General features: G+C 42.7%; 1 gene segment (V, D, J or C); it reads right to left on the reverse strand.

Moving 5' to 3' along the window:
* Positions 1-13,593: 13,593 nt before the first annotated feature.
* On the reverse strand, positions 13,594-15,687 carry LOC102692049 (Ig kappa chain C region, B allele-like). The segment is given in 2 exon segments: positions 13,594-14,178; positions 15,583-15,687. Coding segments are annotated over 2 exon segments (378 nt in total).
* Positions 15,688-17,711: the final 2,024 nt, after the last annotated feature.

Here is a 17,711-nt window from a genome sequence, read left to right on the forward strand (position 1 = left end):
CATTCCTGTTAGACAAGAGGAATTGAAAAAAAAACAATGTTGTCAATGAAAACCGGTGTGTGTGTCTCTCCCTGCTGGATGTCCCTCTCACAAACTGCTGAATGAATAAAATAATTTTATTGAAAACGAGTTTGCGATTGTCTGGTCTTTAAATTCTGGAGATACGCGATTCCATATTATATTCCCTTTTAATCAAATTCTAAAAGTATGCTTGTTGACTCCGGTATCGCGTTAGTTAAAGACTTCGATGCTTAAAATGTTTAGGGAGAAATGGAATACTGGTGTGTATGTTTTCTTTAAAGTACCGAGACCAGCCATATACTGTATGTTTAAGTTCCAAAATTAATATCGTTTATGGGCTTCACACGCGTTGCAGTATGCTCAGGCACTAAGTAAAAGGAGATGCTTCGTATTGCTTGACTAATTTTAAAAACTAAGTTATAAATATAAAAATTGCAGGCGCTGCTCTGGTGCGCCGGCTCCTACACAGTGCCTGTCTGCCGTAAGCGTTACAATATACATACAGTACCCAACACTGCTTGTACCCATCTGTCATGCAAATAAAACACCTTGAATTGAATTGAATTGAGGGGAGAAGGGGGGGATACTAAAGCCAATACTGGCTCAATGGGCTTTGACGTGCTAATGTGTTGGTTTAATGGTCCGGTTGTGGCAGGCTTCCAATGTCAACTCGACTCGATTAGAAGACAATGAACGTATTTTAGCCCTAAATGAATTAATAGCAAACATGGTTTACATAAAATACATTTTTCCAAGAAAGTTTATAATAATACGATCTATAGTTGAAATCTGAGCCTACTTTAAAAATAAAGGAAAAGCATTTTCAGAGAGCAATCACGCTGTGTTTATGTAGAAAAAGTGATTAGGTTTATGAGCAATCTAATTACCTATTCGCTTAAAACGCTATATAAAATAAAGTTTATTTAGAGATGAATGATCAGTGTCGCAGTTTAAATAATGTGAGTCAGGAAACTAACACAGCGCCACCGGATTTAATAACGCAATAAAAACGCTATAAAATAATGTGACACAGTACAGCACAGTACAACAATACTGACCATGACTTTAGAAGCATAAATTACCTTACACTCAATTTAAACACAAGCTGTCTTTCTGTATGAACCTCTAAGCTGGTTCATACAGAAAATGTAGAAATGCATTAGCCTGATCATGATTAAAAAACACATAATTAAACACGCGTTTGCGATTTAAATCAGAACACGATTTAAATCAATATAAATGTTTATATTGTAACGCATACTGTCCAGCCTCCATTTCTCTATAAAAATTTACTGTTGCACACACGCACACAATAGAAGCAGGAACCGCTGTCAGAAGGGAAGATATATTCAAAATATCGCAAATATCGATCATGTTGCGATATTTTGAAATATAAAAGTCAATTGATTGTCCATAATATTGCTTACCTATTTTTTCGAAGAAATGTTTGTTAAAATAAAAGTCCAGCACCAGCTGGATTCAAACACACAACCTGCCAGTTGGTAGTCACGCACCTAGACCAGTAGGCTACAAGACAGCTCGCATGATCAAGTAGGCGAAACAGCCTTACACAGTCCTGCCGCAGTACACGGATATAATCATACCGTTATTAAATTCTTTAGATACGCGATTCCATATTATATTCCCTTTTAATCAAATTCTAAAAGTATGCTTGTTGACTCCGGTATCACGTTAGTTAAAGACTTGGAAGCTTACAATGTTTAGGGAGAAATGGAATACCGGTGTGTATTTTTCCTTGTGATATTTTAATGCTCTAGTTGAATGATAGGTGTCGCATTTTAAATCATTTTCGTAGCTAGAAATTATGAAACGCCCTGTTAAAAGCAAGGAAGTTTTTATGCCCCGTTGAAGTAAAACAAAATGCCTGACAAAGTATGGCTTGGACAGATTCCAAGTGCTTGTACAAATGTGCTAAAGAAATTATACTTTGAGTATACAGCTTGTCCAAAGTCATCCATTATTAATACTATTAGTAATATCTTCAGTAAAGGCTTTGATGCATAAATATTTCTGATAAAGGTAGGTTGTGTACTTCTGTCCAACTGAACAATCTTGCTTTCATAATATATACCAACATTTTAATGACTGATGATTAACATGCTGTAATACACAGTTCAAAATTAAAGGCTCAAATGCTGTACATGAGAGGTTAAGCTCCCCCTGGCGGTTTTACAAGGCGACGCCGGATAGTTAGTCACGTGACACACGTGACACACGTGATACCGCGTGATACTGTGACACGCCCACCGGGGTATGCCGCGAAATACCTCACCCATTTTGAATGGCTGCATCTGTATGTCAAGCACTTATCGAAGAATACAGTGCGTTTATTGACCCGACTGCTGCGATAGCCGCCGCTCTTAACATTAAGCACGAGAGAGCAGAGTCCCCTCGCGAATATTACGAGAGACTTAGACGAACTTATTTTGCAGGGCGAAATGATGAGGGTTGCGAAGAGAACACACATTTCAAGGGTTTATTCATTGCGAATCTCCACCCGTCAGTCAGAAAGATGATCTTAATGCATACAGATGCACAGACCATGAAAATGACTGATATTAAGAGATTCGTGCAGAAAGCCTGGGAGTATGATGTCCAAAGTCGCTCTGAGCAAAAAGCTGTTAAAGCGACTGTGTTCGCCGTCAGAGCCAGCAGGGTTAATTCCCCCCTGCTCGAAGGAGCACAGGCTCCTGAGCTGGCTAAGCCCCGTTCCAAAGCAGGCACACAGGACCGTACCCAGCGTCCTAAGTGCCATGAGAACACCGGGGGAGGGAAAGGGCTAGAAAAGGCTGAACAAAAGGATTCAGTAGCCGCCCGCCTGGCCAGGCTTGAACAAGCTTTATTAGGACAGGGACAACTGCTCCCCAAGGCTGCCGGAAGGGTGAATGAGCTGATACTCTCCACTGGAGGAGGCGGAGACCCGCCCCCTCTCCCTCCCTCAGTCTATCTGATTGAGCGGAAGGGTTCCTGCCTGGATGAATTCAGCCACTCCCAAGTGAGTGCTGACTCCACCCCTGAAGTCACAGAGCAGGCAGTAAAACACAGAGGAAAAGCAAGAAGCTTTTACCTCAAGGCTGCCATGGGAGATGTCTTACCCAGTGAGACACTGATTGACACTGAGGTTGAAAGGTGTTTGATGTCACACGGCAAGCTCAAACGGGTAGAAAAAGAAAAGGGCATGCGACTCAGAGAGGAACCTTTGGTGGATCGCCAGAAAGGCAAAGTGTGGAAACAGGTCAAGGCTCCTAAGCCTTCTGTACAGAAGGAAAGGGGGGCCAAGAGGCAGACTGTGCTCACACAGTGCCCACCGAACACAGAAGCCTATGTGGAGATTCCTTCTGTTCCCTCTGGACAAGAAATAAAAATATTTTCTTGTTCCCCGGATATACAGGGAAGTCGTGTCCCGGCTGAGGTCCCAACAGCCTCCCTGCCACAGGAGCGGTGCTCCAAGCAGCCGCCTGATCCACCAGGTAAAGCACACCCCTTTTACATCCCTAAAGAGGAGCAGATCTCCCCACCTGGCGATGAAAAGGAGCTTTCCCTGTGCACCCTGGCACCCAAGAGGGGTCAGGACCACCACCCCGCAGTGGTGGAAGGGATCCAGATGGCAGGAGAGCAGGTTGGTGATGTAGCCCTCACCCTTAGCCCTGAGAGGTCCTCTATTAGTGAGGATCTGCTTGAGCAGTTGTCACAGGGCCACCGCCAGGTGCCCCTGGTGCAACATTCACAGGTTAGACAGGAGGTCCAGCTGGACGCTGAGACTACTGCGCTGTGGACACACCTGATCCCAGATGCCGATTCCCTCTGCTTTGACCCAGGGAACCTGCAGTCAGGTAACATTATTTCTCACAACTACCAGGTAGTGAGTGAGACTGACCTGATTGTTCCTGCCTCAACGGCAGGGTTGCCTACACACCCAGTCCCCCAGAAGGGACAGGGAATGAAAGCCGAGACGGTTTTCTTACAGCCACCAGCTCAGTTTGTCAGTCTGAGTCTGACCAACAGTGGTTCAGCCAGACTGGAGCTGGATGGTCAAGCCACCCGCCTGCCAGTGCAGAACATCGCAAAGAGGGGTGTCAGAATCCCTGCCTGCACTGACATGGGCCTGGTGAGTGATAGTGAGTTCAAAGACTGTGAACTAGCTATCCCAGTGCTGGGGCAGCTCCCTGAACCCCTAGCGAGGGAAGGGGGGAGCGAGCAGGTGTCCTACACCTACCCCCAGCGAACGATTGTAAACATGCCGATAGAGGGATTCCTCAATCAGGAAGTGTGCAGGGTGGACCTGAACAGTGAGAATGGGGTAACAATCCCAGATCACTCAGGTGCTCCAGATGACCACTCAGCCGAGGGTCAGGCATGCTCCACTGCTGCACCGCCCCCTGTAGGGTTCCTAGAGCACAGGCATGAACAAATTGAAAAAGCAGATGCCCTGGAAAAGGAGGAACAGCATCAGCAGCTCTGTCAGATCTCCCCAGATTTCCAGGATGTTGGTGCCCAAGATGCCACAGGGCATACTGAGAAAGACACCATGTACACGCTGCGCCAGCTTAGAAAGGCAACAGTCACTCAGAAGGAGATGACTGGGATCAGCCACCCGAAAAGACTTTTGGGAGGACTGATTGCTGCCACCACTGTTGTGCATTTCCTATTTCTGGTAGGTTTGTGTGCTACTGGCACTCTCCCCCTGACTGCCCCAAGAAGGCAGGTGTCAGAGATGCCAGAGGGTAGTGACAGACTGTATCAACAGCAGCAAAAGTTGGAAAGCTTAGGGAAAACCCTACAGGCAACTTCCTATGCAACAGGGTTAAACCTTATTCCCCAACCAGTGGACATGATTGTTGGTGTTATACAGTGGGTTTATGCTTGTGTGCAACAGGCCAGAATGTTGACACAAGACCTGTTAAGGGAGCTTGGTGCCACTGTAGCCAGTCTAGCCATGGCACAAATCCCAACCCACTTGATTCCACTCTTCTCAGTAGAGGAGTATGTGACATTAACCCCATCGCTCATAGCTCACCCAGAAGGCAATCCAAGATTGAATTCGGTTCCAAATCTTGAGATAGGTATGGCTACCAAAGCTATCCATTGGCTGTGTCTAAACGATTCACCAATGAAGGGTGTAAAGCTACTAACGAGCAGAGGGAGGTTAATGAACCCCATGAAGAGCAGGAGTGAAGTAAATGGCTGGTCAGCACACCACATTTAACTGACACTATGACTTGTGACAGGCATGATATAGCTACCACAATGCAGCTACCTAACCAATAGTTTTCCTGTAAGTTCCCGAGGAGGCCATAGTACAGCTTGATGACTTAATACTGTACGGTCTGGAACCAGACAATATAAGACCAAACTTGAGGTCTTGGATGCCTTCAGGTGCAACACTATTGAATAGGATAGAAATCCAAGAAACAGTAAGCCCTGAAGAGGTACAGGTAGTTAGTTTGCTTTAATGGAACAAACCTCCAAACCACCCTAGCAGATACCCAACACAGGTGTTGTGGTTCATCAGGGGGGCTGGGAACAGGAACTGTTGTTATTAAAACACTACTGCCGGGTAGCTGGATCATGACTGACAGTGTACTCTGAATGCTGTACTCTTGCATCAAGATGTACTCTGGGTAGCATGAATGAGTCAAAAGTAGCATGTCAAAAGAAAGGAAGTGACTTCTCCCCCAAATATCTACTACGGAGGTATCAGATATTGACAGTGAACTTCCTCATGTGTAATTCCTAGACTGAGATAATGTCTCCTACCGTGTTTATACATACTCCAGATGTTATTCATCCTGTTTGTATCCAATGCTGGTTCCGGTATGAATTCTCGAGGAGTAATGTGGACATTTAAGGTTAATGTTCCAATGACAAGGGACATCACTTAACTCTGTTTTGTTTTGAAGGCAACAATGCCTTGGGACCTCGTGACCTTCAAAAAGGGGGGATATGTAGCGGCGAGGCTTATTAATAAGAAAGAATTAAGTGTTCTGAGCCTTCCCAAATGAGGCCCCATTTCTCTGTTCATCTCTGTGGTGCAGCCACAGAGAAACCATTCATGCAAGATGTTTTCTTGTGATAAGAAACCAGCTCCCAAAGGGGGATGCACTTAGCTAAGCCTGGCTATCATGATCAATGGTCATCCATTGGCGCCTATCTGTCTAGGGAGTGCCAGTTGGACATCTGGACTGCATTACTAAGTGTCAGGAGTAAGTGACTCATATCTCACCTTGATCAACCAATCAGGGACTGGTAGGGCCGAGTAACCCACGTGGGACTCTGATGCCCATGGAACTTTCAGCCAGTCAATGAGCTGAAGTTCCTCCAGGTAAAAACAGGCAACACAGAGAGCCTGAGAGATTCAGATTCAGATTCAACAAGATTCTGTGAGAATTCCAGGGCAGGACGGCCCAGGAGCAGAAGGCTCCCAAGGGCAGGACATCCTCGCAGCGCGCCTCCTGACCATCCTGAGACTCAGCCCGGACAACCACGGAACGGCCAGTGTGTCCGAGTGCCAGAACTTTCCTTTGTTCTAAGAGTCTAGAGTGGAGGTTGCCAGAGAGTAACCAGCAGCAGGCCTCGTGAACAGGTCGGAACTGTGGACAGCTGAATCACTATTCAGAACTAGCTCTTCATTAGGAACGAACCGGTCCTCTTCCTGACTTGCTGGGACCCACAGTCATCTTTTCTCCTGTGCACAAACTTTGCTAGTTAAAGCCAACACTAACTAGCCGGTCAGTGAGCATCAGCAGCGCACCGTCACAAACTGCACAGCACAGCCTGGCACGGAGCCAGAGAGCGCGGATTGGACAGCAACAGCCTGCAACTGTTTCTTTGTGCCCGCAGGAGATCTGAATCCCCAAAGATTGGATGAGTATTCAACTTCAATGCATTACAGCTCGAGAATTCAATTGTTATCCAAACCAGTTGATATCAATTTAATTCCAAAGAGTTATGTACTTGTTTGAGTATCTAATGTAGAAGTGTAACCAAGTTCACTTTACGAAACGGTCTTAATGAATGATATACTGAACGTATGTCCTCTTGATATGTGTAACACTTTGTAACTGACTGAATATATATCTTTTGTATTCTGATAACCCTCTCGATAAGATCTGTTAGTTTTACATGCATATTCTATGTATTAATAAATGTATCCTCGTGTATTAGTACCTGTGTGTGCGCGTTGTTTGAGTTATATCGCATGGTTGGATTCTAAAGCCATCAAAAGAATCAACTTTGTGATTTACTGCTACAATTAATAATTGTCTCAGTAAATGCCCAAACCCTACAGAACTGGTGCCTTCAGAGAGCCACTATGATTACATATTTGGCGTCCCTGAACCGGTTTTCCCTACAACAGTCAACATCAAATCAAGCAGAAAACTTTCTAAAGGTTTAATACATACAGTAGCTCTGTAATGTATAGTTAACAGATCTTCCAAAATGCTTCAGTCACACAAAATCACGTTTAATCAAGTAATTTAATTCATGAAAGGCATAATTAACATATGTTCCTCACTACAGCACCTCTCTACAGTTCAAACAGGTGTGGCTGTCTGAAATCACTCCAGCGTGAATCCTGCTTGCTTCAGACCTGCCTGCTCTCGGCCACATTAGGCAAATCTCACCAGTCGTCCCAGAGCCCCCAGGGTATTTTTGGCTGTGAAACTGGAAGATGTGGAAGAGAAACTAAAACTGCTGCCAGGAGGATTTGCATGAAAGCTTTGCAGCTGCTCCAGTGTGACCGACACGATCCCAGAATAGATCAGCTTGAGACGTCTCAGTCACTTCGAGAACATCAGACATCTTCAGGCAGGCCCAGTCTTGCAGATGAGTCTTCTCACTGCTATTACTGCCATGACAGATGAATAACTCTCTTTCTTCAGCACTTAGAATAATTTGAGGACTCTCAGACGTTTTTAAAGGCATTAACATTATTAATATTAATATTCACTCCAACCATTCACAGGGCAGTAAGGAAAGTAAAAACGTAAGGTGGGAACAAAAAAAAAAATCCACTCAGAGCCAGTCACTAGAAGAAGGGCAATGCGTATATCCTGTGATTTGAGATATATTGTGTGTATTGCCATTTTCAGCAAGTTTTTTTATTCAAAATAAGTAGTGACCAAGTAGGAAGAAAGAGAGCTTAATTGTAAGAATTCATATATGATGATGATGGTATTGTAACAGACAAATAAGTTCTGGATCCCAATGAAGTTTAAAACAACTGAGTTTATTGCATGCAAAGTACAATAAGATCAAAGTATTGTTCAGAATATAGGTACAAAACGTCCAGTCTGCCCTACGAAGTGCTAGGAGCTCTCATCACTTGCTGGACCTCTGTGACCCCAAAGACAGATGAACCTGATGGTGCCAGTGGTGCACAAGTGTGGGAACACTGGAACTCATGCTCCATCTGCTCTTTTAGAGTAAAAGCCTTCAGCTGAGGCTGTGATGAGGTTCATGAGGTGTAAGATGTTCCATATAGGTTTTCAGAGTATTGAGATCTGGCCAGGGAAGGTTATAGAGGTCCACCCATATATTGTAATCCTTCAGGTGGGTAGTTGTGTCAGCATGCGTAGGCTGCAAAGGAACAAGTAATAGGTTTATTCCATGCTGGAAAGAGAAGAAATAAAACACAATGTTTCTGCCATGGAGCCTTCTTCAGGTGTTGTGTTTTCTTTCTTCTCTTTTCACCATGGAATAAACCTATTACTTGTTCCATTGTAATCCTTTACTGCACATCACTTTACACAAATAATATCTATTGATCTGGATGGTTGTCTCTAATATTTTGGCCAGTGAGTGTATATTACACATACACACAAGCGTATAGAGATAACTCCTACTATATTTATTTCTTGGGGAGATTTCAGCTTTTGGACAATTAAGAATATAATATTAACAGTACAAATGAAATTGGGAGATACAGTAGTGCAGTTATTAATATTGCTGCCTGGCAGCTCTGAGTTTTGGACCTGAAGTGCTATCTGGAAGGAGTTTGTATGTTCTCTCTGTGTTCATTTGGGTTGTCCCCAGGTGCTTTGGTTTCCTCCCACAGTCTAAAGACATTAAATAGCTGTTCATGTGGAGTTCTCTCCAGGTCCATGTTGGTTTCTGCCAAGTATTTCATTGATTCTGGAGTGTCCATGTCTCTGCGATGCACTGGAATCCCACCTATTTGACAAAAAGTCACTTTCTGTGTCTCCAGGATTAGAGGCACACTGATAAGAGAAAGATGGAAATATCACTTAAAAATAAGACATACATCAAGGCTAATGCAATTCAAACAAATGGTAAAGCAGGAACATAAAATACCTTTTTTTCTAGATTGGATATAACATTTGTGTCACGAAACAGTTTTCCCGGGCCCTATGCAGATGACACAATCCGGATTTGTAAGGAAACACTGGGGAAAAAGTCATGCAGGAGAGGGTATGGAAACAGGGGACGTGTCCAAGGAGTGCAGGTGCCTAGGGGAAGTGAGTCTGGGGCGAACAATCCATATAGCAAATCCAAACCGGTAAACAAAAACACAGGCAAAAATCCATGGCCAGGAGATCCAGCCGGGGGATAAGGAACAGGAACCGGGTCGGAACCGGCGGGGGGAATCAGGAACAGAAAGTTAAAATCATAACTGAGCCAGACGCTGCAGGACCCGGGCTCTCATGAAACGGGATTCAATGAGGAACCTCGAGTAACGTCTACGTCTGGCTTTTAAGGTGGAACTAAAGATGGGCTGGAATAAGGAACAGGTGTGGGGAATGAGGTAGAACAAGGAAGGGCTGGAGCACCCTTAAGAGGAGGAGTAGCGATTGTGACAATTTGAAAGTTATATCCTTTTATATTTCTGAAGAATGTTCTACAATTCCAAAATAGCATGAGAGCTATAGGCTCAGTGACTTAAGGTTCACTTAAGCCCTGTCAGCCCAATCATGAGAGCAGTTGCCACTCATGTTTTCAGTAGTATTTAGTTTATTGAGGGTAGTCTTGGGTGCAGTTGAGAGGAAAGTATTGCAAAAGTCAGTTATAGAAAAGACAAAGTATATTTAAAGGTTCTCCCTTTTAAATATAAGGCATTGAACACTTTAACTCCTAATGACTTTAAGAATGCATTGCTTGATTGTAATCAAACACTCTGGGATCAGTTGATTTATGTCTCTTTAATTTACCTAAGACCAGGCTTCACACAGTATATAAAACCCATTATAGTCTCAAAAACTGTGCACTTTTGTGAAACTCACTTAAAGGTCAATAATTTACAGAGTCCACTGTAACATTGAAATTAGTCTCATACTGTGTCTATGCTTAGTTCACAATTTTATGCTTCACAATGAGTCGGCATTCAGTTGCAATGTGTTGTGATGTAATGCACAATGGCAGGTCTCAGTACACAGTGTCAGTACTCAGTTCACAGCAGTGTGTCTCCCAGTGTAAGTTCCCAGTTCAGAGTAGCATATCTCTCACTGTGTCACTACACAGTTTTTTGGTTCTCTGCTAACAATAGTGCATCTCCTAGACTGCTGGTACTAAGTTGATAGGACTATCACTGAGTGTGTTGGTACTGAGTTCACAGTATACAGTGTGTCAATCAGTTCACACTAGTGTGTCTCCCAGTGTGTCAGCACTCAGTTCACATTAGTGTGTCTCCCAGTGTGTCAGCAATCGGTTCATTAGTGTATGTCCTGGTGTGTCAGCACACAGTTCACATTAGTGTGTCACCCAGTGTGTCAGAAATATGTTAACATTAGTGTGTCTCCCAGTGTGTCAGCACTCAGCTCACATTAGTGTGTCTCCCAGTGTGTAAGCACTCAGTTCACATTAGTTTCCTGTTGGTGTGTCAGCACTCAGTTCACATTAGTGTGTCTCCTGGTGTGTCAGAACTCAGTACACGTTAGTGTGTCTCCCTGTGTGTCAGCAATCGGTTCACATTAGTGGTCTCTCAGTGTGTCAGCACACGGTTCACATTAGTGTGTCACCCAGTGTCTCAGAAATCAGTTCACATTAGTGTGTCTCCCAGTGTGTCAGCAATCGTTTCACATTAGTGTGTCTGTGGTGTGTCAGCACTCAGTTCACATTAGTGTGTCTCCCAGTGTGTCAGCACTCAGTTCACATTAGTGTGTCTCCCAGTGTGGCAGCACTCAGTTCACATTAGTTTGCTGTTGGTGTGTCAGCACTCAGTTCACATTAGTGTGTCTCCCAGTGTGTCAGCACTCAGTTCACATTAGTGTGTCTCCTGGTGTGTCAGAACTCAGTTCACATTAGTGTGTCTCCCAGTGTGGCAGCACTCAGTTCACATTAGTGTGTCTCCTGGTGTGTCAGAACTCAGTACACTTTAGTGTGTCTCTAAGTGCGTCAGCTTTCATTTCACATTAGTGTGTCTCCCAGTGTGTCAGCACTCAGTTCACATTAGTGTGTCTCCTGGTGTGTCAGAACTCAGTACACTTTAGTGTGTCTCCCTGTGTGTCAGCAATCGGTTCACATTAGTGGTCTCTCAGTGTGTCAGCACACAGTTCACATTAGTGTGTCTCCCAGTGTGTCAGCACTCAGTTCACATTAGTGTGTCTCCTGGTGTCAGAACTCAGTTCACATTAGTGTGTCTCCCAGTGTGTCAGCACTCAGTTCACATTAGTGTGTCTCCTGGTGTGTCAGAACTCAGTACACTTTATTGTGTCTCCCTGTGTGTCAGCAATCGGTTCACATTAGTGGTCTCTCAGTGTGTCAGCACACAGTTCACATTAGTGTGTCTCCCAGTGTGTCAGCACTCAGTTTACATTACTGTGTCTCCCAGTGTGTCAGTACTCAGTTCACATTAGTGTGTCTCCCAGTGTGTCAGCAATCGGTTCACATTAGTGTGTCTCCCAGTTTGTCAGCACTCAGTTTACATTAGTGTGGCTCCCAGTGTGTCAGCAATCGGATCATTAGTGTTTGTCCTGGTTTGTCAGCAATCAGTTCACATCAGTGTGTCTCCTGGTATGTCAGAACTCAGTTCACTTTAGTATGTCTCTTAGTCAGCACACAGTTCACATTAGTGTGTCACCCAGTGTGTCAGCACTCAGTTCACATTAGTGTGGCTCTCAGTGTGTCAGCAATCGGATCATTAGTGTATGTCCTGGTTTGTCAGCAATCAGTTCACATCAGTGTGTCTCCTGGTGTGTCAGAACTCAGTACACTTTAGTATGTCTCTTAGCTAGTCAGCACACAGTTCACATTAGTGTGTCACCCAGTGTGTCAGCACTTAGTTCACATTAGTGTGTCTTCTGGTGTGTCAGCACTCAATTCACTTTAGTGTGTCGCCTGGTGTATCAGAACTCAGTACACATTAGTGTGTCACCCAGTGTGTCAGAAATCGGTTCACATTAGTGTGTCTCTTGGTGTGTCAGTTCTCAGTATACTTTGGTGTATCACTTGGTGTTTCAGATCTCAGTACACTTTAGTTTGTCTCCCGTTTTGTCATAGTCAGTTCACTGTAGTTTGTGTAACAATGTGAAAATACTCGTTTCTTAGTACACTGTCTATCAATACTCAGATAACATTAGTGTGTCACTCAGTGAGTCAGTAATTATTTCATAGTACTGTGTGTTGGTTCATAATAGTGTGTCTACTAATGAGTTAGTCCTCAGTTCACAGTAGTGTGTCTCAAAGTGTGTCCACACAGAGATCCTAGTTATGTGTCTCCTATCATTTCAGAACACACTTCACAGTAGTGTGTCTCCCAGTTTGTCGGTACTAAGCTCATGGTTGTGTGTCTCCAAGTGATTTGTCAGCACTCTTTTCAGTATCATAAGCCTCAGCACCTGTTGGTCTTCTTCAATAAAACTTATGCTACTGTGTGTTTTTTTCTCCCAGATCCTCTAAACTGTAATTTCTCAGAAAGCTTGAGTGTTACCTAGAAAATCAGATCAATTTACAAATAAATGATGGAATTCACTCTACCTTTGACACTGTGTGCACTTGAAATGTTTATTTCTTTTATCAATATCTTTACAGCAAGTCTAAATATACATTTCCTTCAATATAAAGTAGAATGTTAAGTGCCCATTCTCTGCATCCCTCTGCCTCCTCTTATCTTCACTCTCTCATTTCGACTAGTGCCCCCCTCACCCTCTTCTGCGCACTGACTCCTCATGACACTCCTTGCTGTGTCAGCAAATCCCTCAGCTCACATAGAATAATAACTTCATTGAAAGGGTCTCATTGACATCTCTGTATAAATAATTGAATTATGTGATAATATACTTGTAATGTTGAATATACCACACCGTACAGTATATATTTTGCCTTTTTCATATTTTGCAGTGTTTTGAACATGAATCTACATCTACGATGAAGGTAGACAAAATCATCAAAGTATTGTCGCTTTTATCATGAGAAGGAGAAGTTACCTCCCCTGTCTTTCAAGGTCAAGGCTGCCTGCTGCCTTCAGTGTGGCGATTCCCTCTTCCTGTCATTGTACTGGTCAAATGCGGTGCTTTCTCAGATGTAAATTTATTATTCCTTACCACATTTATCAACAAAACCCAAAAGAAATGAAACAATTCCAAATTCTGCCTTTGACATAGTGCATTTTATTTTCACCTCTAGAGTACAGCAAACAATAAAAATGTCTTAGAAAAAGCAACAATTAACAGATAAACACTAGTGATTAAACTAACACTCTGTACAAGCTTGCTGAGCTATTTTGCTGAGGGACAGGAGCTGCAGACATACAGGGGCTGAGTAGAGGGTTCTCTACCCCTCTTCTCCTCAAGCTCCACAGGGGGGGCCCGAGCTCCAGTCAGGCGAAGGATGGACAGGGCCGTCTGGTGCGTCACGCCGCGGCGCCTGCGCACTGACTCCTGCGGACACTGTAGGAGGCCGGCGAGTTGTCGTGGGTCACCGTGCACACGTACTCCTCCTTGGCCTCCCACTCGGCCTTGCTTAGCTTCAGGGAGCTGCTGCGGCTGAACTTCCCGTCCCTCCCCTCCTCGGCGCTGGTCAGGACCCCGCTGGTCACTTTGGAGCCGTCCACCGTCCACTCCATGCTGGCCCCCTCAGGGAAGTAGCCGCTGAGCAGGCAGAGCAGCGTGGCCGAGCCGGCGGACAGCTCATTGGGGGACGGGGGGAACAGCGACACAGTGGGCTTCACGCTGGCGCCGGCTGGGAGACGGAGAGACAGAGCAGGGCAGAGAGTAAGGACTGGCGCCCAGTAGGAGACTAAATCTCGCTAACTTCGCACCAACACGTGTCATACTTTGTAGAAGTACATTCACCGTTACCATAGTACCATAGTTAGACATTAAGGAAAAACAGGTAAACGTTCTTTCCTGACTGAAACGTAAAGAAAATAATTACTACATTGCGACTGTGGAGTTTTGGTCCCAATAGATGACAAAGCAGTGTTGATGATCAATGTGTCCTGCAACTCACATTAGTTAGATGCACAGTTTAAAAAGAGGCCAAATCTAAGACTTGTCTCCTGCAGGAGAGTTCAAGGAGGGAAAAACAAGGCGAAACATTAAGAAAACCTGGCTTCCACTGTCCTTTTCATGCAGAGCTGTTTGTTTCTGAAGACCCGCCAACAAAATCTGAGGATTAAGTTAACAAGGTATATGAAATAATAATTTCTATTGTGTTTTGACCATTACATGACCTGACCGTTTGTCCATATTTAAATTCTTGGACAATGTATTTTTTTCTGGATTTTCAGTGCACTACATTTGTGCCAACCCCCTCAGTATCTTCACTTAATTGTTTATAGATTAATTAATGACTGGAATGATGGGTATTCTAGTGATATAATTACCACTAGTATTACAGAAGAGATGAAATTATCATGTTTATATATTTTTGACTACTACTAATAAATAATATCTTATATTGTTCTAGCAAAATACCCACAACAGTAACATCAACCATTTAATTAAAACTGGGTCTTCTGTTTAGTTAGAGTCTGTTATGTTATCTACAGATCTATAGACCTGTATTACAAAATAACCTGGTGAAGATCAAAATAGGCCTGCATTTTATCAAAAAACTTTTAGATACAAAGCCAAAAAAGGATGTTTTTCTGTGGTAAGCAAATCCAATTAAAAGAAAAAAAGAAACAGCTGTCTTCACCAGTCTTTTCTGAAAGTGAAGTCTGCATGTAAAATCTAACTGACAACATCTATTCTTTAAGATTAGCAGCAGCAGTAAGCAGCCTTGGTATCAGCAGTTTGTTTTGTAACTTGCACAGGAAATTTTTAAGAGAGGTGCCCGATAGAAGTATGACTTACTTGTAGTGAACTGGCACAAAACAGGAAAACAATAAGTCAGATTTCAGTCACTGACACTGGGAGCAGAAACATTTTTCCCTGCCTGCACATCAACATTGGTACAGTAACAGTAAATGATCAATAAAACTTAAACAAAAGGATCTGGGCTGAAGCAAGATTTTAATACTGATAAAGTAACAGTGCAAACTGGTACCAAAAGAAATGAAACACTCCATACTGCTATAAAATAAATTTCCCCAAAAACTTCAAGCCTACTGATCTGAATGAGAGGAGAAGAGTCACTTACTTTTCACCACCACCTTGGTGCCTTGCCCGAAATCGTGATTTACTGCCATAGTGACACTGTACAAAAACCTACTGCTTCTCCAGAGAGAGAAAACACAGCTATGAGGTGTACTGTACCTCCTACTCCATGATACATTGGTTTACTATACTTTATTACTTCATTTAAGTTAATTGGGATCTAATTGTGTGTTGCTGTTCAAATGAATTGGAATAGCTCTTTCAAGAATGAAGGTTCTATGTTCCAGTCTTTCCTCTTGTATTGCTCTAATTCAGTGTCAAAACACCCACAAACACTACATTCAGATTTACAAAGAGGTTTAAGGTGTGTGTGAAACCCTTCTTCCCTGGCAAGGAATCTGCATTACATTCAATACATCCAGGAGATTAGATATTACCAAATACAGTAAAGGACATTTTAGGATCATTAGAGTTGAAAATTCCACGGAACCTGTTTGAAGCAATTTCAGTTCTATCATGATTTGCCTCCTAAACCATAACATATTGTACAACTAAACATTTAGGAATAACCAAGGTCAGGAGGCACCAAGGACACTGGATCACAGTAAAACAACTTATAAAAGGCAAACAAGACTGCTGAGTTGAGTGAAAGAAGAGAAGTCACTTACTTTTAACAACCACCTTGGTGCCTTGCCCAAAAGTGTACCACAGTGTTTTACTGCCATAGAGACTCTGTACAAAAACCTGCTGCTTCTCCAGAGAGAGAAAACACAGCCTTTGGCCAATAATGTACTTTTCTTTAACCACTGCAAATATATCTTACATGTTATTTCTTCACATTACAATTTTAAAGTACTGGTTATGTGCTGCTTCAGAGAAATTTTCAAAACTTTAGGCTCAACAATTAAATGATCTCCTCATTTTATAAAAGGAATAATGATTTATGTATTATAGTGACAATGAATAGAAGAACAAGCTTTGTTTTAATGAACACGATTTTGAAAAGTAGTGCTGGAATTTATTTGGAGTTTAAAAACTGGTGGAGAAAACTTTGAAATGGCATTGAATTCAAATGTAATTAAACAAGGCAGACTGAACTAGAACTTAAAACTGAACTGCCTGAACTTGAATGTGAATTATGAAAGAGAGATTTAAGGGTAAATCTCTAAATCATGGTTGTGACAGACAGTGAAATCTGCTTCTTTCATAAAGGTATACACTATATTCCTGATGCCCTGCTTCGGTCTTGGGAAAGTCCGTTTTCTGAATCTGGAGTGTGAACACTAACAGGATTGATCAGAAGGTACTGACATTCACACAGGTTATTTTCTTTGTTGGACAATACACTATGCGTGTCTGAGTGTTCCCTCTATCCGATTCCCTCTTCTTTCTGCACTGTGTATGTTTTGTTTATATTCTTCAGTTAATTATCCTTGATTATGGGGATTTTGTCTCGGGAATATATACTGTATATACTGTATAAAGCAGAAAAACAGACAATGCAAGTAGGGCTTCGTATTCACTCTACAATTCTTGAACACATTGAACTCATATCTGACCACAGATTGTTCTTTGCTCACATGTGACTTACTCACACTTAACTTACTCACCTTTGTGTTTTCCCTCAAGATGGTTGTAAAATGAATTCCAAGATAGGTCTGCCATATAATAAACATACTGTAATAATTCTCCAGATTTAAAAAAAAAACAACAATCCAGAGGCAAGCAATGTCCTCAAATATATTAAAGCTGATTTCAGAGTTGTGCCAAGAGCTGGTAAAAAAACTCATGTCTCTTGAAAGGTAAGTTATTCCCACAGCCTATCATGAATGATCTGTGAAGAGTGGAGTTTCGGGATCATTGAGTAAAATGCCTGTAGTATCCTTTAAGATTTTAAGTTTCCTTAAAAATCCTTAAGCACACAAATAATTCATGATTTATGGAGTAAGTCTGGCATTGACATTTCTGCTGTTCCAATAGGAACAAATGGACATCCAACATTTCCAACCCCAAATCTGCATACTGTCTAGCACCATTATGAAAAGGACAGAAGATATTGGCCCAAGACACTTTTTGGTTGAACCAGGTGCCGTGTTAAGCAAGTTCTTAAAGATAATGTCTCTCCTATTCGTCTGGTGATATCTTTCCAATTCCCACAAGACAATGTGTCAG

The sequence above is a fragment of the Lepisosteus oculatus genome, chromosome 16 (assembly GCF_040954835.1).
Source record: "Lepisosteus oculatus isolate fLepOcu1 chromosome 16, fLepOcu1.hap2, whole genome shotgun sequence".
Classification (NCBI taxonomy): Eukaryota; Metazoa; Chordata; class Actinopteri; order Semionotiformes; family Lepisosteidae; genus Lepisosteus; species Lepisosteus oculatus.